Source organism: Phycodurus eques, chromosome 6 (genome assembly GCF_024500275.1).
Source record: "Phycodurus eques isolate BA_2022a chromosome 6, UOR_Pequ_1.1, whole genome shotgun sequence".
In the NCBI taxonomy this organism is placed as follows: Eukaryota; Metazoa; Chordata; class Actinopteri; order Syngnathiformes; family Syngnathidae; genus Phycodurus; species Phycodurus eques.
In genome coordinates, this window is record NC_084530.1 from 25579319 (window position 1) to 25604376 (window position 25058).

At 41.5% G+C, this 25058-nt stretch overlaps 1 protein-coding gene across 1 annotated transcript; it reads left to right on the plus strand.

The window, feature by feature from the left end:
- The first annotated feature begins 62 nt into the window (after nucleotides 1-62).
- On the plus strand, nucleotides 63-23047 carry lpar2b (lysophosphatidic acid receptor 2b). The gene is made up of 5 exons (XM_061678502.1): nucleotides 63-584; nucleotides 12137-12579; nucleotides 15124-15618; nucleotides 18950-19209; nucleotides 21427-23047. Exons 2-5 carry the CDS (start codon nucleotides 12324-12326, stop codon nucleotides 21526-21528), a joined length of 1113 nt encoding a protein of 370 aa, XP_061534486.1. The 5' UTR covers nucleotides 63-584; nucleotides 12137-12323; the 3' UTR covers nucleotides 21529-23047.
- The last annotated feature ends 2011 nt before the right edge of the window (nucleotides 23048-25058 follow it).

The window sequence follows — 25058 nt, forward strand, 5'->3', positions numbered from 1 at the left end:
AGCTTCGTTTTATATATTTGGTGATTTTTTTTTTTAATTCAATCATTTCAATTTGGAAAGGATGTGAACAACGTGTGTGTTGTGCGGAAGACATTTGTATTTTGTATCAAGAATTTACCTTGGTGGCAGCCGAACCGGAGGTTTTACCGACCCCCCCCCCCTCTTGAAGGAGGCGGGGAGGCGGCCACGAGCGTCGGAGCCTGCCGCGCCCTTTCCGCCCCTCGCAGCCCAAAGTCGGCGAGCGCAGCCCGGGCGTACAGGTGAACGGCAAGAGCGCCGGTAAAAATCCCGGAAGCAGGCGGACAGGTTGACACGAGGACACTTCGGGTTTTCTGCCAAGAATTCGCGAACGAGCTTCGCTGGAATTAGAAACAAAACTTTATTTTGTATTTTTTTTAAAATATATTTTGGTCGCGGTTCTGTTCACCTTTATTTGGGCGTCGCGGCTACTTTACGGGAGGTGTCCCTCAGGTACATTAAAAAAAAAAAAAAAAAAAAAAACAGCTACAAGAAGGCACTTTGTTTGCTCTTTCGACGTCTCTTGTGGATTTACTCGAAGAACGAGCTCCCACTAACTCAAGAATGTGAGTATATTCCCTTTCTTTATCTTGTGTGTTATAAATGAGCATTTTTTTGAAGTGAAAGTCGGCGTTCTGTTAACATTTACGGGGAGGGCATGCGCTAGCATTGTTGTGCCCGCCGGAGGTGCTTCAGTCCGGGAGGACATTTGAGGTGTCTCCCGGTCCAGTAGAAGCACCAGCCCGGAGCTCCCCTTGCTTCTCTGAACATTTCCAGTTCACTCCATCCCATCCCAAGCTGTTATTTGTTTTTGCCCCCCCCCCCCCAAACTCCTTGTTTTGAGTCTTTGTTTTGACCACAAGCAAGGGTAGATGAAGTATAAACCTCGGAGATGCATATAAAAAGGATTATAGTGCTCACATTTAGGATAGCATGACATTCTGTCACCAGAGAGATCTTTCTAATCTACCAAGGAGTGGTGCCCATCTGACAAGACACACAGAATAACACTAACAAAACCTGGTACAGTGGGGCCTTGAGATACAAGTTTAATTTTCTGTGACTACGCTAGTAACACAAAACAGCAAAACTCAAAACATAATCATCCAAGCTCAAAATAATCTTCGCTTATTGAAATGAATGGAAATGCCATTGCTCTGTTCCAGCTCCTCAATAAGACCCCACCAGTTTGTGCATCATGATAATTCAATGGGCACTGTGCTCGTACTTAAACTGCGTGTGCATTGGCAGCAGGTGCAGTTTTATGCATAAACATAATACACACAGATTTGACGATGAAATGCAGAAGACCGACGCAGCTAAGCTGCAGAAATAGTAGTTGTGTTTTGCAGAGGATAAAGAATAAATGCCTGTATTTAGAGGTGCAACAATTAATCGATTAGCAAATTAATCAATAACGATTTTTGATAGTCAATTAATCATTTAGAGACTTTGTTTAACTTAAAATAGTCTGAATTCTCAAAATTTCAGCCTCTCAACAGTAAATTTTAATTATGTTTCTCATAATAATAACGCAGACTATTTTATTTAATGTTACGGACCAAACCAATAACAGAATCATAATCAGTTCAATGGGCTTTATAAAATATTTTTAAATTTTTTTAAATTTTTTATTCCAAAAGCAAAACATACAGTACGGCGAACTTTGTTTCAGTGTACACGTTGTCATTCAAATTCAACGGCGTTTAAGGCAACCACTCATTTCCCAGTGATTTTGAACTCACTCATGATCGCATGTAATGCTCTGTCCCAGAACCTGCTTTCCTGGACACAGTGTATGAGAACATTCAATTAAAAGGAGAAATAGACTTGGTAAAGAAAGCGATCCAGGAACTAAAAATGAACTCTATATTTGGATTCCGAAGAGTCGCGGGATCCAGTGCTAATGTTCACTTCTATTAAGGTAAGCTAGGAAAAAGCTACCCATCACGTTCAAAAGCTCTACATTTACACTTTGAGGTTTTTCATGCTTCTTCATGGATCTGAAGCTGAAAACCCAGCCACTTCCTCCATCTGTCTGTCTTTATTTGACACTAATAATGCAAAACAGATTTTAAAAAAACCCCAAAAACAAAACAAGACTTAAATACACACAGAACACAATGTTAGTTTAGTTTCAGAGTAACCTTCAACTGGGAGCGGAAATATACAACTTGAAGCAAGCACTTGGTATTTTTTATTTTTATTTTTTTGAATTGGTCCCTATCTGCCAAACTGCTGCTTGTTGTGAAGTTCGCTGCGACCGTCTTGTGCTCTTGTCTCCAAATTTTGCTTGCAAGTCAAAGCAAAAAATCAGCAGAGCAATGGTTATTGCAAAACTTATAGTGGCAGTTCTGTATTTTTTAGACTATTGTATCTTTTTGCGTAAATTAAATAGAATTTCGAGAAAAAAAACTCAAGGAAAAAGACATGGTCTTACGAAATTTAAATCTCATTTTTTGGAAAAAGTTGAATATCTCTGAGGAAAAAAGTTGTATGAAAAACGGTGTATATATTTTTAGATCATTTTTTAAATATTTCTTAGGTTAAAGTCATACTATTTTGAGAATTAATGATTTTTAAGGAAAAAAGTTGAGGCAAAATGTAATATCTTTTCAAAATTAATTTGTAATTAGCAAGAAAGTTGCATATTTTAAGGACTCAAGATAAACATTTTATTTTAAAGATTAAATGTGTAGTATTAATATCATATATTTACAACAATCGCAGGGCTGGCAACCAGTTCAGCGGGCGTGCTGGAGCCTATCCCAGCTGTCATCGGGCAGGAGGCGGGGTACACCCTGAACCGGTTGCCAGCCAATCGCAGGGCACATAGAAACAAACGACCATTCGCACTCGCAGTCACACCTACGGACAATTTAGAGTTTCCAATTAATGCATGTTTTTGGGATGTGGGAGGAAACCGGAGTGCCCGGAGAAAACCCACACAGGCACGGGGAGAACATGCAAACTCCACACAGGCGGGGCCGGGGATTGAACCTGGGTCCTCAGAACTGTGAGGCTGACGCTCTAACCAGTCGTCCACCGTGCCACCCAATCTTTTGATTTCAGTGTGGCCCCAATACTCTGTACCAATCCAATCTAAAAGATTCATTTGAAACAAGCTGCTGATGACTCATTTCTCAGTTAAATGATTCATCGGCAGCTGAAGAAATTGACAGTGTTCTAAGAAGTTTAGCTGGCTGTAGCATGTAGAAGTATGTGCATCATTTCCAATCGTCACTTTTAGTGGCTTCATTTGACTCAGCTACAACCATAACTGCGCACGAGCGTCTTCAGTCTGGCATGAGCTGCCGATTACTTTAGTATTTGTGCAAACCTAAGGGGGGATTTTGTTTTTTGGGAGCTTTTTATTCCAATTCCTTTGAGGCCTCACCTTTACTGAGCTAACACCAAATCTACCAAATCCCTGGCAATGAAGAAGAAATCTATGCCAAGACTGAGTGAGCACATAATACAAAAGCAACCTTTTTTTAAACGTTAAATGTTCATCATTTTGATTGGAAATTACAGCCTCTTTTACGCAGAGGTTCCACACAATTGCCACATCAGAGCTGACACAAATCCGCTTTTTTGGCAGCGTGGTCTTGTCTTATGGGAATGAGGCACTGCTCACCCCGCCGCCTCGACTATGGGGAGTGCTTAAGCTCTGGGTCTAAAAGTGTTGCCAGCTTAATGACTCCTTTAGCGACTCTTTTTCCCAAAAGCACCAGGCGACAAATCACGCGACTCTATCAGAGATTCCTGTTCACTTTGACACCCCCTCCCAACTGTAGTCAGAGCAGGAGGTATTGGTATGTGAACACAATCATGCTTGCAAAAAGTCAGCGGTTGGCTGATTCTTTTTCCTGGAGGGAGCACTTCATCAGCAAGCCCCAGTGATATTGTATTCCCCCCCAAGAACACACAGAAATTGTATTTGATTTATTGTATCTTACAGATTTTTACATTTGTATAAATTAGGTTTGCATCGTGTACAGGTACAAAAAAAGTTGTGAGATACCATGCTGTCAAAACCGTACTGCATCGTTTTAGTACAGTATTTTTAAAGAGTGGCTGCGTGTAGTTTGACAGCGAAAAATTTTCAAATAAAAGGCAAAAATGTCCTTGCTTCAAGCACTTTGTTGTTGTCCGAGTTTAACTTTGAAGTTTGCCAATCCCCAAGTCACTCAGCAGGCCAGGCCCCGTCTTTTTAAAGCCATACACATACACTCAGTCACAGATACTACACGAGAATGTGAGGATCCCCCGACCTCAAGCGGGCAAAAATAATACCTGCAACTCACATGCACATGCTGTTTAATGATGCAAAATACCTTTTTATCCAATTAATCAAAGGGATAATCGGTTTAATGTGATTCTAAAAATATTTGATAGCTGCAGCCCTGTAGTGTAAATGATGCGGCTTCATAACTCAAATGGTGGAGGGAACTCTATTCCAGAACTGCACTTTGTGTTTGAATATATGGTGCTATAGAGTGTTGTTGACACACATTACCAGCCCCAAGGGTGAAAAAAAAAAAAAAAAAAACAGCCTCGCCCATTTTGGTTCCACTGTAGTCTGGGGAGGGTGATACTTTGGGCGGTTATGCCAGTAAACAAAAGAGTAGATCTAAAAAAAAAAAAAAAAAAAGTTTCATTTGAATCTTTGAGCTTCCGGAGTGGTCCCATAACACCGCTTTGTGCACTTTAAAATCTGGATGCCTTTACTTTGTTTGAATAAACCAAGAGCAGATATTTTTGCATGGTAAATGGAACATGTTGGGCAGGTAATTGACAATGAAGGCACATGTTTGCTTAATTGAGTGCCCAAGTTAGATTTGCTTGTTTAAGATTCCAATTCAATCAACCGTGTAGGTTTACCGTCCGGCTTGTCCTTGACGCGTCAGAGCATGCGTCCGGGTGATTCAGTGGCTAAAGGGTACAATAGTTCAGATGCTACTTGCTCAGACAAGGAGCTTCCTTTTCCTCACGGTAATGGCGCCACTTATCTGCACAAACCCAACCAGAAGATGAGCAGAACTTCCCTTTTATACCAGGAACTCCAACAAAGTTAGTGTCTCTCCCTCCAGAAATTTGTCCGTGGGGTGTAAATCTTTCCCGTTGAAAAGAATCACTGGCTCGCGCAAACATGCAATACTTTTTTTCCCCCCTCCAAGAATGGCAGGAGGAAGAGAAGACTCGGGCGTGGCCGCCCTGCTAATGACGGGTTTGCGTCGAAACTGCTGTTTACTGTAGATGCTGGTTCCCGTCACGCACAAATGGATGCAAGTGATGCATAAAAAACGCCAAGTTGTGTGTAGAGCTACAGAAGTAGCGCAGTGAATGTGGAAGCCAGCATTGTTTCACACTGGAGGAATACTCCTAAAATGTTTGCGCTCGTGTCAGCAAATCGGTCCAAACTGCTACGTCGATATTGCTGACTTTTGAAATGTCCACTAAGCGCTCGTTCATGGTTTGAATCTGTAAACTCAGATCAGCCTTGTATCCATTGGGGGGTAATTCACCATTCAGGTAAACACTTCGGTACCTGTTAACATGAAACATGGCTTCGAATTTTTCCGTTCCAATCCACTTTTTATGGCGGTTTTGTTTAGCATCAAAGAGGCGGAGAATTCTGTCGAATTAAAAAGTGTAATCCAAGCGTGCCACTAACTGGCACCCTAACGAAGAGCTACTCCAAAAAAAAAGGGACCGTTTGATATTTGTTGATCGTTTACCATAGAAACCTAATACAATGCGTAATAAGGTAAACCGAACCGTAATGCTTTGTGAAATTAGGGCTAAATATATTCCATGTGGTTGTAATTTTTGCAGTTCTTATGTTGATAAGATGATGTAGGGAGCCAAGAAATAAGTTTAATTTTGTACTGAGCAAATAAACAGTCTGAAGGTCGTTCAACGAGAGAATGCAGTGTCTGACTTCTCGCCAAAAGATCTATCGTCTTCAGGCTCTCTCTCTTTGTATCTTTCCTATCTTGCCCACGTTTGGTACAATGTGTGGGGAAATTCCAGTTGCATTTAGAGAGCTCAAAACTACAAGTGTGGTTATGAACTAGTGTATGCAGTTGTTCACCTTTCAGTCAGGATACATGTGGTTGTGTGCTAGACACAATTAGAGGGTTGAGAGTGAGACCGTTCGATATGTAATTCAATGCTTAATGTGCTGTATCTATTTATTGACGAAGCTCAGGAGTGATCAAGTGCTGCACAAGCAATGTTTAAACCGTAACAGTAGCAAAAATATGTCTAACATAGTCAATGTTACCAATTTAAAAAGTATTTCCTAGGAAACAACATACAGTAACAATTAATTGAATATGTTAATCATTATTTTTTTCTTCTTGCAGCATACATTTTCTATAACTGTCTAGAACTGTTTAAAAACAAATGAAGTAATAAATACACTAAAGCATGACAAATTCTGTCGGTAGTGTGAATCAAATTGCTGAATCGGGTCTCAAAATGGAGTGCACTACTTTGTTGTAGCAGAGGGACTGATGATTCACTCAACTAGTTTGGGGTCCAAGACCCACAAAATATTGTCGTTGAATATGCGAAGTAGAGCTGAAGCCATGCTATGGCAAAACTCCTCTGGACAGGTCTATTCTGCTCAACACAACACGTGTAATACTCGAGTCTTGGGTAATCAATTCCATGTTACTATGCTTGATTAGCAAATGTCCTTCAAAATTATGTTACATGGAATTGGGCTTCAGTCATCTTAAAGGTATCTTTTCACAATGTTCGATTAATTGTAAATGGTGTCTGATGGGAAGCATCTGTCTGAAAATGTGAAGGACAACAACCACAACTCTTGCATTAAAACTGAAAATAAAAGCTAAATAAATAAATCTAAAAATCCCTGTAATGGCATTGTATAATATAACATTAATGCAAAAGCACTGCAAACACAGTACATTCTATTGGAAACCCAAATGTGGTATTCCTTTACACTACAGAAAGTGAAGAAATAGAAATATTACTCTATGGCTTGGCCAGCCCTAAAAGGCAAGTTTTGGGTAGGCGGGCTTTGTCCTCAAATTATTTTTTTCCCTGCAAACTTGTTTGTTTATGATTGGAGCATGAAAAGACTCAAATGGTCTGGTAGTGAAATTGAGCCAGGGCTGGACTGGCAATCGGGCACCGCGGGCGTTTGCCCGCTGGGCCGGGAGTCCTGTGGGGCCGATTGGGATGCTGTTTTTGTTTTTGTTTTCTTTTCACCCCCCCGATTAAGACTGCCACAAACCTTAGAGGGGGTAGCCCATTGGTCCATTTCCAATGTAAATAGTGAATTGAGCCAGTCAGAAGTTGCATGAAAGCAGCCTGCCCAACCTCTTTGTGAAAGCAAAAGTGTATACAGTACTGCTTTTAAGCATATAATAAAGGGACTTTGACATGATCAAGGTAACGTTAGCTAGCGTCCATTACGTTTAGATGTATTGCGCAATGGGGTTTGATTTAGTATTACCGATTTACATTGATACTAACCAATCGCCATTGCACATGACATTGTAATATTGCGTACTTCCCAAAATGTTGTACCCTATTATGATGAAACGACAAATGTTCAATGCTGAGAACTTCTCAGTGAGAAGTGTTTGATGAGCAGCAAGTGTCCATTTTAGGCTACGTCATAGTATTTGAGATATGTAGTGAAAATTACCCAAACGAATTTTAAATACCTCACATCTGTTATAATAGTTCTCTTCCATTTTATCATTCCTTCATCCAAACCAGGGGTGTCAAACTAATTTTTGTCTCAGACCACATCGTAGTTATGACATCCCTCGGAGGTCCGGTACAACTGTGAACCCATACAAATGAAAGATGACCTCATATACTGTAATTACATACAGTATACACAACGCATTGATGAATAACCAGTTTTGAAATCAGAAGCCTATAAAAACATGTTTTTCGATTATTACATTTCTTATCAAAGTGTGATTGGTAACAAAAAAAAAAAATGCTTGCAAATATCTCAATGGTATTACACCAGAGCACAATGAGCAATTTTGATTTGCTGTCGCGGGCCACATAAAATGATGTGGCGGGCCGCATCTGGCCCCCGGGCCACCAGTTTGACACTAGTGATCCAAACAGTCTCTTTCCTTTTCATCGCTTTAGTGGTTCAGGACTGTGTTATTTAGCTCACACTGTCATCTATTGGCTCAGATGTGCAACAGCAAAGTAACTAAGAAAATAAAGGTCACAGAATCTTGGACCGGACAAATGAAAAATCATGGTTATATAAAGTTGGAACCAGAAGTTTACATACACGATATATAAAGACACCTTTTTTTTTTTTTTAATCACTGTCATGAAATCAGGCTAAACATTTATGGTTTTTGGTCAAGTTGGATTACCAAAATAATTTATTTTTGCTTAATGCCAGAATAATATGAGAGGATTTATTTTTTGACAATTTTGTCTAAATGTTAAATGTAAACTTCCGGTTTCAAGTACATTTACAACAGTGTTGTCTTTTACTCAAATGAAAAGGTTACGTTACAAACATTTTATTTCTTGTTTAAAAGAGCTGCAGACCAAAATATATTTAATATTCCTTTCCTCTGGGATGAAATACCAAGTTAGAACTAAAATCACAAGGCCAGTCTTGATTTCGCTCCCAACAATTTGCTTCTGCTATGCTCCTCTTACTGTTCTGTAACTTATGTCAACACTGCAGTCGACGAAGTGACTCATAAAGGTTAGTTGTAGTTGATAGTTTTTTTTCCTTGATGCAAGGAGCGTCAAAGGTTCTGGGTTCAAAGACCAACTGTCGCGCTGCGTGACAAACTGTTGATCCCCTGCCAGTGACGAATGCATCAGTGGGAACGTGTGCAGTTTCGCTCTGCCGCTTTCAGACGTGCACGCAACGCAAATCGCACATCCTATTCGTGCGAGCAGCACTCAAAGCTTTTCGCCGCTGCAAGCAGGAGAGTGGGGGGGGGGGGGGAAGCATCTTGAGTGCATTGAAAAGAAAACAGTCATGTCAGCTGATTACATTTGGCGAAAACTCCAGCTCGGCTGTAAGGTTTGGTGTACTCACTTTTCCATTGCAGTTGACTAAAAGCGGTGACATTTTGCCCGACCAGACAACACAGTAAAGTGCTAAAGCCATTTCTAATTAAAAATATTGCTTTGGCACCATCTTGTGACCTCTTGGTGCAATGAAAGGAGGAGCTTAATTTAGAATCAGAATCAGAATCAGAATAATCTTTATTTGCCAAGTATGTCCAAAACACACAAGGAATTTGTCTCCGGTAGTTGGAGCCGCTCTAGTACAACAGACAGTCAATTTACAGAACACATTGGGGACATAAAGACATTGACAAAAAACAATTGTGCAAAAAGATGCAGAGTCCTCTAGCACTTAGAGCAGTTCGAATAACTAATATTGCAATAGTCCGGTGCAATGACCATTGTGCAAAGGGCGCTGAGACTTCAAGGAGTGTATGCGGTTTAAAGTGACGAGTAGTGCGATCATCTGGGACAATGTTGGTTGTGCAAATGTTACAGATACTCCTCAATCAGTGTGCAAATGGAGCAGATGCTACTCTGGCATGAGTGGCCAGTATATGCAAATAGTGCAGCATGGCGAGACAACTACAGTGAGTGCACGAGTAATACATAATTGGCCCCACAGAAATGTGACAACGAACTCAAGTCAAAAAATTTCCAGCTTGTTGTAATGGAATTATAGGTTAGGTGTTTAAGAAGTTGATCGCAAGAGGGAAGAAGCTGTTGGAATGTCTACTAGTTCTAGTTTGCGTTGATCGGTAGCGCCTACCTGAGGGAAGGAGCTGGAAGAGCTGGTGACCGGGGTGCAGTCCTTGTCTAATAGAAAAAAAGTGCTTTGCCACCATCTCGTAACAGCTATAGATATTTAAAACCCTTTTGGGTGGGCATCAATCAATTACTCATGTATTTTCGCAGCAGCGCTCGATCCCTATCGCTTGCGAATAGCGGGGGAACACTGTGTACTGAAATAATGATCTCGTCTCAATTCAAAATATACGTATACTCAGTTTGACATCTGGGCCTTTTTAGTTGAACACAAAACTAATATAATTGTAGCAATTGAAAAAAAGACACACAGGTATTTCAAGAATAACTTTAATAATTGGATAATTTTCCCGCGACGTACCTGATCTCTTATGGAGCACTAATGTGTAAATGTAATGTAACCCAATGACCATTTCTAACTCCAAAGCAGAATGCGTTTCCTAATAATTTGTACTGTGCCGAAACAGTTTGCACAGGCGTAGTCAGGGTAAAAGGCGCAGAGGGAAATCTAGTCGTAACTGCTTCAACTGTTTTTAGAAATTAAAGGACGTGTGACCGATCTTTAGATTGCTTATTGTGCCCTGACTATAAATGTCCAACAACACTTTAAAATTGGCCCTGATTCAATCAGCGTCGGCTCGAAACCGGCTAAATTCAAAGCGTGTATGCCCAGATTGAGTTATGTCCTATCCTGTCTTTGGTAGCCCAATGGAAGGGTAACAAGAAAGTTGCACAATATGCATATCTTGTTATTTTGGAGAATTCAAAAACCTTGATATAAAAGTGAGCTATACATGATGATGATTCTGAATTCTGACCATCACTAAATCATTTTTTACTCACCCACAAGATGTTGGAAAGCTTTTGTTTCTTGGGGGTTTCTTCACATTCTTTCTTTCTGAACCGTTTCAAGTTTGTGGCCCTTAACGGCCTCTCCCGGTCCACATTTTTCTCTTTTTTTTGTTTTTTGTTTTGGCATCTTCCTCTGTGCAACCCTCGGTAGGAGAGTGGGTCACCGAGGCTGTGTGTGTGCGAATGTTTGGATTGAGATTGTGTTACATAGCTGGATTCTGTAATTGCGAGGTGTGTCTCCGCCGTGGCCGTTCTGCCGTCTCCATTGTGGAGACGCGGCAAAATGGAGGGTGTGAGTGAGTGAGTTTCACAGGTTAGTCATTTCTGTCACTGGAGAGAGAGGTTTATGTTAAAATGTGGTTAAAACACAACCCGGTTTGCACGCTTACTGACTGTGAGGAAAAGTAATGTGCTGTAGTCAAGATGTCTTTTAAACATTTCTCAGAACATTGAATCAATTGCTACTGGACTGTTCTTAAAAGAGGTTTCACCTCTCACCCTTAGCAGGCTTCCTTAAGTTCATGCAACGACGCTAGGTAGGACGGCGCTGGCCTGAAATTTTGTTGCGGAAACCCGTCTATTTAGGGTCCCAGTTGGAGGCACGCCCCAGACCACGGATGGTCTTGTCTTCTGAGACAACCAGAACACTCCAGTTGCGATCGAGTCAATGTGCTGACAATGAGATGGCCTGGATGACTGAGATTATTCACAGGTCTTTTCAATGTTATCTCGATATAGTGAAAGCTCAAAGGCAACGCAATCTGTTCTGCTAGGCTTTTCCACCTCTGATTTGTGAAAATAGATGTTTTGGAAATTTGACACACCACATGGAGGAGTGTTGGTAACAGCAATGTCAAATTTGAATGATTTTAAAAAAAAAATAAATAAATAAAAAATAATAATAATATATATACGAAATGAGGCTTGATACCAGTAGGTCAACTACGTCACTGGGCAGCTCAAGTTCTCAGACAATCGGGAAGGGGAACGCATGCCGGACGCCCAAGTGCGTCACTGGCTGTTGTTTTAGCTGCTCCCAAGAAAATGTGGAAAATTGAAATGGTGAAAAACAGATTAACGCTATATCGCCAAAAGTGAGTTAGTCTGCACGTTTTCAGCAATTATCTTCAAACATCTATAATGTATTTAGATATACATCTCTGAATTCAATTTACAGAGTGTTTAAAGTGTATACATTTCAAATTAGATTTGCTCAGCCTTCGGGAGGTCTGTGTGGCAGTGTGGTTTAGTTGATAATGGTAGGATAGTTATCCACTTATATCCATGAATGGTGCAGTGGTGTACAAATGAGGCAGAACCAGTGACCTAATGGTTAGCTGGGATAGGCTCCAGCTCACTAACAACCCTAATTTGGACAAGTGGTATAGAAAATGGATGAAGGATAATGCAAATAATGTTTATTTGTGTGTGTGTGTGTGTGTCTGTCCCACAGACGAGCATCCTCACCTGTGCAGCCGATGGCATGCTGTCCTACAGGCCATCAGAGAGAGGGCCAGTCTGAATGGCGCCCTAGTGCCGCCCTTCTTCCCGCCCATTTGAAAGGTGTCGCCGCCTCTTAACGAGCTTCACCGTCTCGTCTCTGTCCTCGGACCGCAGCCTCCGCCGATCTCCTCGCCGCCATGGATATTCTGACGGACGACACGGAGGGATGCTACTTGAACCGCAGCGTAAAATATTTCTACGAGAAAAGCGGCAAGAACATCAGCGACCACTGGCGCCGTCGTGACTATGTGATCGTCTCGCTGGGCATGACGGTCTGCTTCATCGTCATCTTCTCCAACCTGCTGGTCATTGGGGCCATTTTAAAAAACAGGCGCTTCCATTTCCCTATCTATTACTTATTGGGGAACCTGGCTTTGGCAGACCTCTTCTCAGGTACGTCATCCACTAGCATGGTTCTGTGTCTGTTGGCTAGCGATTGACATGGACAATAAACTTATTTCCTTGATTGAATAGCAATTAATTTCTTATTTTTAAAATAATTTTTGTGATGGGAGAATCTCTGAATGTTCTGAACTCCTGTTTCAATATAATGTATGTTTCCTTGAGGATTTGCTGGAGGGTGGATGTTGCTCCACTTCCCGAATTAACACCAATTCATTTTTTTTATTCAATTGCTTGAAGACATCGTCAGCAATCGTTTCCTCGAAATTCTTAATCAATTAAAGAAAAAGAAATGTGCAGTACAGTTGCGGATGGGCATGATCGTGTTGGACTTTGTGTGTTGTGTGTGAAAATGTAACATTAACTTGAGCTACTGTACAAAACCATTAGTAAGTCAGCAAAAACAAACTCCCAAAAATGTAAAAAAAATGTACAAAATAAAAAGCCATACTTCTGTAAGACTATAAAAATTATTTGGCTTGGTGCAAAATGTGTGAGGATAGTAAAGATATAGATAGACTTGCAGGTTCACTTGCAAAAAAAAAAAAAAAAAAAAAAGGACACATAGAAACAAACAACCATTCGCACTCACATTCACACCTACGGGCAATCTAGAGTTGTCAATTAACCTACGACACATGTTTTTGGGATGTGGGAGGAAACCGGAGTTCCCAGAGAAAACCCACACAGGCACGGGGAGAACATGCAAACTCCACACAGGCGGGGCCGGAGATTGAACCCCGGTCCCCAGAACTGTGAAGCAGATGCTCTAACCAGTCGCTCACCGTGCCGGCCCATCTGCCACAATTCAATTCAAGTAGTACCTGGCACAGAACAGTTGAGCAGTCATTCTATTGCATATACACATTCCTGAAAGTAGATACTATATCTTGACATCTGTCATATCACACCTCTTTAATTTATTACATAAATGCTCAGTCATGAAACTGTTTGCAAACCACTGACCTGATTGGACCCAATGCAAAATTCCCACTCAGGCAATCAAACACTTTTCACCCTAAAAGCTGAGTTTCTAGAAACAATGTTTTCTTCTTGGTCGTTGTAAGAGCTCGTCTCATACTAGAAATGTTTTTCATATAGGAATGTCATTGAGTTGAAGAAAAAAAACTCAACGAATGAGAAAGTGGAGGTGAGGCGCTGCTGACTCTGTGGCTTTTCCAGCAGCCCGCACCAAAGTCGCAGTTGACAGTTGGACTGACAAATGAGAGACGCAGTGCACTGCAGCACCCAGGATGCTGCTTGCATGTCTGTGTGGTCTTCCACTGGAGAACATGCTGCCAGAGCATGTTGCCTTTAAGGGGCTCGTCCTTTCCACCGCAGCCTATAAATCAGTTAGTTTTGCGGCTTTAAACATGACCCGCATGACTTCAACTCGGACAGCATCCGACACAGGATGGTCATCATGAGGAAAATAAATAACCATTCATAGTTACACCAAAGGACAATTTAAAGTCTTCAGTGATGCTAACATGCATGTATATGGAATGTGGGAGGAAGCCGGACTACCCGAAGAAAAGCCACGCAAGCATCGGGAGAACGTGAATGCCACACAGGAAGGCTTTTGCCTGGATTTGAACCCTTAAACGCAGAACTGTGTGGCATATGTGCTAACCACTCATTCACCTTGTGGCCTCAGTATACATTATTTGTGGTAACAAAAAATTAGGACAACTGACTTTGTATTTGAATTTTCATTTTCTTTTTTTTTTTTTTTAAACCTATCTAATACCGATATTGCAGCCTTGATTTTTGGCCTATACTGGTCCGATCCGATTTCAGCAATAATACATAATTGACTTATTTTGTAGTATGGAATGTTAGAAAAGGCTTGATCGAGTAATATTACTTGAACAGAGAACAATAATCAGCAACAGTAGGTAGTTTTTTTTTTTTTTTTTTTTTTTTTTTCCTCTCATCCAGTAGCTTTGAGGTAGCCATTTTTGTGAACAAAAACGAAGAAAGAAACGGAAGACTGAGATGTATTTCAACATTCAATAGGTGTATTTATTTTGTTATGTGCATTTAGTTTCACAATGAACGTCAACTGGAGTGTCAATAAATGACTTGAAACAATCAGCATTCACTCTTACTCCTTGCTACTAGGTTAGCACCTTAGCAACCTGTTGTTGTGATCGCGTGGGCTGCTGGATAGAAATGCTGGAGGGTAACATGGAATGGACTGCTTGTATAAGAGTGGTAAAATCGGAGATTTTAGATAAAGTCAGATCTTTTTTTTCCTTTTTGTTGTTGCTGCTATTGGATCGATTTCCTACTCAAAGATCGGATCAGGACACCCCTATCTGCGTGGTTAGCGCATCTACAGTTCAGAGGTTGTGGGAGTCAATCTGGACTCCGGCCGTCCTGTGCGGAGTCACAGTCCTACTCCATTACGACGTGATTAATCAACAATCAATTCCACACAACAGAATTTCATTGAATCAGTTGATTAATCTTCTTTATGAACTAGCTCTGTGTTTCTGATGATGTAATTTATCTGTCTTCCTTCTTTTACAGGTGTCTCCTACCTCCACTTGATGTTCCACACGGGTCCGTGGACAATCAAGCTGTCCAAGTATCAGTGGTTCGTGCGTCAAGGACTGATCGACACCAGCCTGACAGCGTCCGTCCTCAACCTCCTGGCCGTGGCCGTGGAGCGCCACCAGACCATCTTCAACATGCAGCTCCACAGCAAGATGAGCACGCGGCGCGTCTTCGTCATCATGATCTTCATCTGGCTGGTGGCCATCGTCATGGGCCTGGTGCCCACCATGGGATGGCACTGCCTGTGCGACCTGGACAAGTGCTCCACCATGGCGCCGCTCTACAGCCGCAGCTACCTGGTGTTCTGGGCGCTCCTCAACCTGCTCACCTTCTCCATCATGGTGGCTGTCTACACACGGATCTTCTTGTACGTGCGGCACAAGAGCAATCAGATGTCGCAGCACACGTCCCAGATGAGACACCGTGAGACGGTGCTCAACCTGATGAAGACCGTCTCCATGATCTTAGGTGAGGCGGCACAGCATATTTGCACGCTTGGGGAGCTTCAGTTCATCACTTGACATAAATGTGGTACACGCAATTGGGACGACTTGGAATGGTTCCCCTACCTTACGATCAAGGTCAGCAGAGGCCAGACTGTCTTTGTTTGACTTTTCTGCTCTGTGTTAAACCTGTTCAATATTTCCACACGCAAATAGTGCGTGTGTGCGTGTGTGTGTGTGTGTGTGTGTGTGTGTGTGTGTGTGTGTGTGTGTGAGATCAACAGCGAGTTCTACTGAGCCACAAACCTCATGATTGTGACATGAAGTCTAAAGGTACCCAATTAGGAAGTGCTTTTAAGCTTGTGTTATTGCCGGACGTAAATAGAGGAACAACTGGTTAGATTGAGTGTTCGCATAATACATCTTCCCAAGTCATCTGCCACAATAAAAATAAAACAGCGAGAAGAGTCTGCGAACACAATGGAATTACCAGACAAACTAACAGTTAGCCTCGCTTCTTGTATTGGGGACCAAAAAGCTGCGAGTAATTGATGACCCCTGAAATACATTGTCCGTTTTAATAGTTTAAACCCTACCACACAATATGACCCTTCAACAGTTATAGTTTGTCATTTCCAACTAATTTCCCATCAAAAAAACAATGGCTTCCTGATGATTTGATTTGTCATCTCAAGGTTTCATCCTTTTTTCACCCAAATGGGTTTTCTCTCAGTTTTTCTTTGCCCAGACGGGAGGTTTAGACCAGGGGCTGTTGTTGATCTCTGCTCACTGTGGGCTCGTGCAGTCCTTTGGGACTCTTTGTGATTAAGAGCGGCTATAAATAAATGTGACTTGATTTGAATTTGATTTTGAAAAAAATAAATAAAAAATGCAACCAGTGTACATGCATGTACATTTGGCATAGACACTCTCGTAACGTATTCCGCTAATAACCCAGGCTACACTTGGCTCCTCCCCGAGATGCGAAGCTTGTCTCTCAGTCAAGAGGTATCACGTCAACCTAGTTTAACAACACCAATGTACAATTCTTCTATGAGACAGGGCTTTGGCACTATCTTGTGGCAACAAATGGATGGGGATATGTTCCACAGGGGGGAAAAAAAAACAACAACAAAACGCAAATTTGTGAAAAGCGAACCGTGGATGTGCTGGTGATTATTGTACTATTGTTCGTCGTATTTTCCGGCAGTCTGGATGCACTGTTTGTGGCACCATGATTTGTGTCGTGGAGATATGTGTGGTCACTAGTTTCTGTTTTGAGTATGCCACCTGAGCAAATTAGCACATCAGATTTTTTATTTTTTTTTTCCCTCACGTCTGCGGTCTCTCACATTTTAAAAATTGGTTAAAACGTTAACCACATGTACAGTATGTGTGACTGTGTACCCCGCTTTAGTAGTCAACTGCTAGCTGCTCATAGCATGCCTGCACTTGTTCATCCACAATCTCCCGGCTCTCACTCTCCTCCCTCTTGTTTCCCCCCCCCCCCCGACAACTCCTCTTGGGTTCCGTAGAACAGTGTACCTCCCTGCTCGGCTCTTTACACCGAATCTGTGCCTCCCCCTGCCTCTGTTTTTCTTTTCCAACATGACAATAAATTCCTCAAGTTGCTTAAAGTGCCGCTCGTCTTTTCTGCCGTCGCTCGGCAGCGAGCGGCTGCGACCTCTGGCATGTGAGGGGAGGCCAGGAAAACCCTGGCGTGCCTCGACAAGGAGCTGCATACTTGAGTTACTATGACAGAGAGAAGTGCATGCGTGCTTTTTGTACATCCCAGGCCAGGACCATCTCGAAAGTTTACATCTGGTTTGTGACACTCCAGTGTGTCTCTGGCCTCACGCGCGCCTCAGATTGCTCGCATCACACTTGGCGCTGTAGTGTGCGCACGTTGTTATCAATGCGCTGAAAGGATTCCTGAGCAGCCCAATCAAGTGTTATGATAATGAAATTTGATCACGCAGACTAAACTGTGTGTGTGTGTGTGTGTGTGTGTGTGTGTGTGTGTGTGTGCATGTGTAAGAGGAATTTACAGTACATTCCCATTATCCCTTTATGACCTCCCGTTTCGGACATTCTTCAGCACATCCATCCATCTGTCTTTTCTTGTGTACCGGCACAATTGTATATTGTTGCTTTGTTTGGGTGTAACTGACACTCTGCTGTTATGTTTTTATGTTATTTAATTTTTTGCTCTGTATATTGATGTAACCTGGATTGTTGGGTATTTTTCCAAGAATATTTCCATCGATCCAACACTGAAAAGCACAGTTGTAGACAACCAAGAGGTTCCCCTCTGGGCATCTTCTGGATTTTCTCAGGTGGCTCGATACCTATAATTCGCTTTGCTTGGTGTGTTTTAGCTATGGTTTGGTTTCCTCTAAAATAATAATAATAAAACCAAACCAAATGTTTGCAATTGTCAAGGTAAATGGAAAAAACACTCATGGAATCGGGCCTTTTTGATGCGGATACAAATTGGATATGTGCCAATGTGAGTGCAGCGTAAACGCACACAGTAGATATACTGCACCACGTCAATGCGGACTTGACGGCATCAAGATACACCCGTCTGCCTGAACAATCCAAGTAAACACCATTAACAAAACCTGCTCTCAATCTCAACTGCAGAGAAGGTGTAGACATTTAAATAGCATGGTCTAAATATGCTAAATTAGCAGCGTGTCCATCATTAAATGAGCAAAATAATTTGCTGGCGGAAGCCAGTGGAGTTGTAAGGAGGTTACCCTCATTTAAATAAATGGGCTGTCGGATAGGAGCAGTAAGCCCAAACCAACTAAACTCTCAAGTTTAATTTGTATTACAGTGCTGACTTGACTTACAAGTGCGACAACTTACGAGTTTTTAGAGATACAAGCCAATTGTACTTTTTTTGTTTTGTTTGTTTTTTTGTTTTTTTGCCTTGATTTGCAAGTAATAACTTAAGTTTACGCCAGTGGTGTGAAAATAATGGAGCAATTAAGGTGAAAATTCTTAGTGGAGCCTCTGTTCACTAATAAGTCTGTTTACAAACAAATTGCTTCGGATGAACAATCAATTCGAGGAAATGAACGGTTGAGTCACACGTTTTTTTATGCAAGCCAAGTAAATGTATGAAACGGGGACAATTTTGACAAATCTAATCATACGAATATTATACTACTATGATGAATCTCAATGTTTGTTAATGTTTGAAAATGATACATTTCCACTAAATTACCCTTAATTCCATGGAAAATTTCCAATTTGTTGTACAGCTAATCTTAACTTCCTATGGAAATGTCTCCTAATTTTCCTTCTACATTTGAAGTGACTCTGCATCCCTTTGCTTCCCTCTACAGGCTGGTTTGTGATCTGCTGGACTCCCGGGCTGGTGGTGCTGCTGCTCGACGGCCTGGCCTGTGCCGAGTGCAACGTGCTGCACTACGAGAAGTACTGCCTGGTGCTGGCCGAGTGCAACTCCCTGGTCAACCCCATCATCTACTCCTTCAGGGACAAGGACATGCGGAGGACCTTCAGGGAGATCCTGTGCTGCCTGTGCCGACGCGGGGGCGCACAGTCGAGCGCCTCCGGCGTTAACTTTAACACCCTGGAGCACGAGGTACTGTCTGAGAGCAACGGAACCGAAGTCACCAGTCTCAAACAAAACAGCCACTAGCCCCTCCCCCGACGACTGTATGCTCACCTTACGCCTTTCAGGAACCACCAAACGGGCTCGCCAGGTTTCTCCTCATTATTTTCAGATTTTCTTTAAAACGTGTAAAAATAACGAAGACCCCCGAACAAAAAGAGTGAATCTTTGGGAATTTCACAAGAAGGCTGCACACGTTTACTTAAACTCTTCCCTCAACTAATCCAGCAGAGCGAGAGGAATGTTCTTCTTATCTACACATTCCTTGCTTTTTTTTTAATTTTCTTTTTTTTTTAAGGTCCATATCATTTGATCCCTGACATTTTAGCCCATCTAATAAGCATCTTCATTAGATTGTATCCTGAGGCTGTTCAAACTAGTACACCATCCTTATTGTTTAGTGCACGATCCAACCAGCTCGAGTCATTCTGGACCACTCCAAAATCAACCAATAACTCTTTAGCCCCCCCCCCCCCCTTTTTTTTAATAAATTTTTTTTTGTCTGTTTTGCTTCATTTCAATGTACTTTTAAGCGAGACAAGCATACCCAATAACACTGTGCTTACAAAGCAGGAAACAGACCATACTGTATATGCACATGTCAAAAATGTGTTTAAAACCAAAAACTTTGCCACATGGGAGGTAATAATTATGTCCGTGTCACTTGTGTGTTCCAGCCTCAGACGTCCCCTTCAGTAACTTTTGACCTTACGAGATCGACACGTGCGGCTATGATGAATTCCATTTGGCTACGAAGCAGCGTTTTGAAATGCAGTGGTCAGCTGAGACTCACATCGCCAAAGGCCACTTGGTCTCTGTCCAAAAAAAACAAAACAAAAAAGTCCCTTTTGAACAACTTAATGGTTGTTTTCGTTGCATTGCATGCAGCCAAACACATGCTGCCTTTGGGCCGCTCCCAAAACTTAAATTTTATGAAATTTATATTTTGCGGAAAACACTTGGTCCCACTTTAGCAAGTGTATAACCCTATCTCAGTTCTGATAAGATTAACCTGAATGAATGTCAAAGGGAAAGAGTAGCCATTTTCCTTTAGCTGGTATTTAGTGTAGAAAGAAAAGCGGGATGTTGGTGTGACGCCAGTTTCTACATGTGCACTGATGCTGTGCAATTGCTCACATTGGTTGTGTGTGTGTGTGTGTTTGTCGGCGTGCACACTTGCATCTGTTATTGCTGCTTAGGGGAACTGGAGTGGCATGCAAATATTTTTACAGGCCAATTTAGCAGAAGGGAAAAGCCAAGAAAAAGCAGCAGGGGGCGCCATTTCCATTTTTAAAGCGGAGGTGCTGTCAAAAGAATGCCTCCTGGGTTCAAATGAGCAGTAATAGAAATCGTTTGTTCTAGAGTCAAACTGTGGCCGACACAAAACCGTTTTTCAGCAATTGAGTCAATAACGTTTTATCTTTCTCAAGGGTTCAAAATGAGCTAACCGCTGTTATATTATTGCATTACAACAATACAACTTTGAAAAATGATGTGGGTGTAATAAGGGGCATCATAGCTTTGCCTCATACTTTTTGTATTCCTTTTTAAGGCCTATTTTTGCTTTATTCCAAATTGTATGACCTTTGGGCAGTTGGGATGTTTTGATAGCGCTGTTCTGAAAATCTAGATCACTTTTGCTGTTGCGAAACATGATTAACAGTTCAGTTTTTATGAATAACAGCAGCGTGAATGAAAGCGATGTATGTTCGTAATCTTTGCCTTCACATCAACTTGTTTATACTCTTATTTTTTTTTGTACTTTGTTGCAAGCCATTTGAACAATAAATGTGCAAACCAGCAGCACATGTGGAGTGTGTTGTATGACAAACTTTTTTTTTTTTTTTTTAATAAATACAGCGTGCACAATGGCCGTGTCAGACATTCACCATGAACCCAGACGTTTTATGCCTTCGGAAGTAGTATCAAACACAGTTTTACACTGCTTAGGTCAACTTAATACCCCCATTCTGTTTTGATGGCTGTTCATGCAGAACAGCAACATGGGAAAATAGCTTCATTTCCAGGCAGTGTGCAAAGAGGACTGTCTTCACGTTTCCCCCCTCGTCTTTGTCAACTAACGTGTTTTCTTCTGCTCCTCTACCTCCTGCTACCTACCGCCTTTTCCCCCTGTTCTCCCCCATTTCACCCTTCCCTCTTCATACCCTCTATTACCTCTTCCCGTAGAACTCAAAGTCTCGCGACGTGGAGCTGATGGAGAAAAGCAACGGGGCGCCGCTCATCGGCGGACACTTGGACATGATGCCGTCTTTGGAGAGTTGGAAATAAAACGCGCACACACATGCACAAAGGCCTCAAGAATGAAGAGACGCAGAAATTGACATCATAACTTGTACGTGACAGTTGGCGTGGTCTGGGGCTCATTTCCTGTTTTGCAACCTGCCAGCTACAATCGAACATTTGGAAATACTGGAGCGCTGCCTGCATGATGGATGGTGTCGCAACAGAGCCGCTGCAAATCTTTTATTTTTTTTAATTTTTTTTTTTTTTTTTTTTGGTCACAGTTGTGAGCTCTTCAGCAAACTTTCCATTTTGCCGAGAGGAGGGCACATAAGTAATAAACCAGCAATATGAGTTCAGAAGTAATACATTTATTCAGCTTTTCTTATGCCGTCTACCATCTCTAAAGTACTCTGAATTTTATGTTTATAATGCTTTTGTTTGTAGCCAGAAAGTGGTACCTCAAAATTCAATGACATTTAACACTTCATTAGCTGACCAAGTTGAGTAGAAGTAGACAGATTTAGTTTTGAAAACATTTCCACTGTGACTTTTATACAATCATGGCCAACATTTTAGGCAGTGACTAAAAAATTTTGCATTTCACTAACTTTTCTGCTTCAACATTAAAAAAAAAAAAAAATTAACTGACTAAAAATTGACTTTCACTGGAAACTAAATTAGATTTGTGCAAAAAGTCTGGCAAATACTTGCTATCAGTGCAACACATCTGAGGAAAATGACAAAGTTGGGAAAATGAAATTTGTACAAAAAGTGGTAAAATGTCAAAAATATTTTGATATTATAGATGGTTTCTTAATCCCGTGGGGGGAATTCATGAATTTGGGAAAATACGTCAATTGGTAGGTAAAGACACTTAAAAATTCATTTATTAACGATCAAATTCGGTGGCACGGTGGACTACTGGATTGGTTCGCACATCTGCCTCACAGTTCAAACCCCGACCCCGCCTGTGTGGAGTTTGCATGTTCATTTGCATTGCATTTGTGCAAAATGCCAAAATTCTGGGAAAATAATTGTGATAAGTTGGGCAAGATATCTAAAATTTGTGCAAAAATTAAGTGAAAAAAGGTTTCTTGTTCATACAGTCGGGAAAAGTTCAGTCTGCACAAGAAGTCATAATATATGTAATTTTGCAAAATGTACAATGTTGCTTCTTCTGAAATTTGCTGACGAATACCAATGTTTATATTATTTAACTGTTAGCAGCAAATATGTAGAGAAACAAAGTGAAGCAGAAAATGTTAGTGATAATTGGACTGCGCTGCCAAAACTTTTTTGTCCAGTAAAGATTCGCGCGAGCGTATAGCTCTGCATTTACTAGACTGACTTTTTGTTGTTGGGCGAGTGAGTGAGCGAGCGAAACATCACACTAACGTAGTTCAAAGTATTTATGACGACATCGAGGATGTAAATACAGTCTGTACAGTGCAGCATTTAGGGCACTTCCGGAAACTGATTGGGATCATTCTGTGTACATTTTTGTTTTGTTTAGTTTTTTTAAAACATGACTGACGATGATGTCATTAAATTTCTTTCCATTCCAGAGATGTCACATGTCCTTTGTTTAGGTCAACATGAGGCGTCTTCCTCTTGGTGGTTTCGTCGTCACGTCCTCTTATTTACTCGCTTGCTTGTGCTTAATATTTCCTCCTGTCCCCCCTCCCTCCTGCTTCTTTCCTTTTATCCTCCACCGACTTCCTCCCGGTGAGTCCTCCGGACAGTCTTCAGCTACCCGGCACCCGGAATCTGTTTTGTTGTGACGTGACCCTGCGCGTTTTCGGGTCGTACAGCGGCTTCATCATCTTCTTGCGCTTCCTAATGCGCATGGCCCTCCTGAGCGGAGCCAGAGCTCTCCCCATGAGTGACGACCTCTGCCGGAGCATGGAGCCTTTGGAGGAGGAGCCGCCCATCAACCGTGTGACCTACTGGAAACATGGCAAGTAGTATTCCAAGAAATAAAACCTTGTTTGATCGACACTCTCTGCAAGTGATTTATTTGATGCTAAAGAAATTAAATTGGAGTACCCACGCTCACGACCCGAAGGCAAGTTGACTTCCTGATTGTCACTGCGTTGTGTGACGTTTTCTGCTATGATCATGTTCGCCTCACTCCCTGTGCTTCTTTTTCAGGCTTGGTTTGTGCTTTGCCATCCAACTGAGTTATCATAAACATGGAGCAAAGAATCCATTTGATATTGCTGCTTAAATCTGCGTTGGGTAAAGTTACAGTTGCATGACAGCAGTGTGCAAAAACCTGAAAAGAAACACAGTGAGTGTGACAAACCTTGATCTACAAAATCCTGAAAAAGAAGCACAGAGGGAGTGTGACAGTTTAATACACAAAAGTCTGAAAAAGAAGCACTGAGCGAGTGTGAGACTGCTACACAGAAGCCTGAAAATGAAGCAAAAAGTCCGTGTTCTAGCGGTATGCTCCACAAAGGCCTGAAAAAGAAGCACTGTGTGACCGAAGCGTTCCTCAAAAAGCCTGCAAAAAGAAGCACAGAGTGAGTGTGACAAAGTGTTCCTCAAAAAGCCTGAAATAGAACAACAGAGTGCAATTGGGATAAAGTGTTCCTCAAAAAGCCTGAAATAGAACAACAGAGTGCAATTGTGATAAAGCTCGACAGTGGTGTGATGCACAAAAGCCTGAAAAAGAAGCCTGGTGTGAGAGTGTGATGAAGCGTGACAGCAGTGTCAGGGCTCTAGGCGAACTGGTTGCACCGGTGTGCCCAACTTTTTATTTTTATTGTTTCCTCTTCTTTTTTTCTTCTTGGTTGCACTAGCAGAAAAGTTAGGTGCACCCAAATTTTCAACCGCATCGCAGTTTGTATTATCTGTCTCCTGAGAGAACTCTCCTTCACTTCCTCTGGTCTATGTTTATTCTGCGACACACCATGTCACCCAAACAGCACAGTGATTACTTGTCACCTGTTTAAATAAGCTGATTTACTGTTTACACCTGTGTTGCTAATTAGAGGAGAAAAAACACCTTGTTTGGACATGTGCCTGTGCTGTAAAATGATTTTCAATCTCTTCTAGGGGCACCATCATTTAATTCCAGAATTGTTTCATGAGTTTTTTTTTTTCATAATTCTGTTGAACCACAATTAAAACGCAATGTCTGATTTTCTTTGGTACATTTTCATTATTTTTTATCTATTATTGAAGTTATTTCTGTTACTGCTGTAGGTTTTGTCTTTCTTTAATTTTTGTCAATTTTTGTCCACGTGCGTGTAAAGCCAGTCTAGGATATAGACTCGTCAATTGGGGCATTTGTAAGTCAAGGTACTGCTGCGGGGTTTGAGGTCCGTCACAATACTTATGTCCAGTCAGTGTAGAAAAATAAGGTAGATCCAATATCTGTTACATGTCGCCACTGCAAACTAACCACAATAATAAACACATGGTTAAATTGACACTTCTCTGTCAATCAAAATAATCATTTTTTGGGGGGTCATTTTTGATGCACCGCTTGTGTGAATTGTCAGGTGTGCCTAAAGAACAGGATTTTAATTATTTAAACTACAGTAGACACTGCAGTCATACAAAAAGAG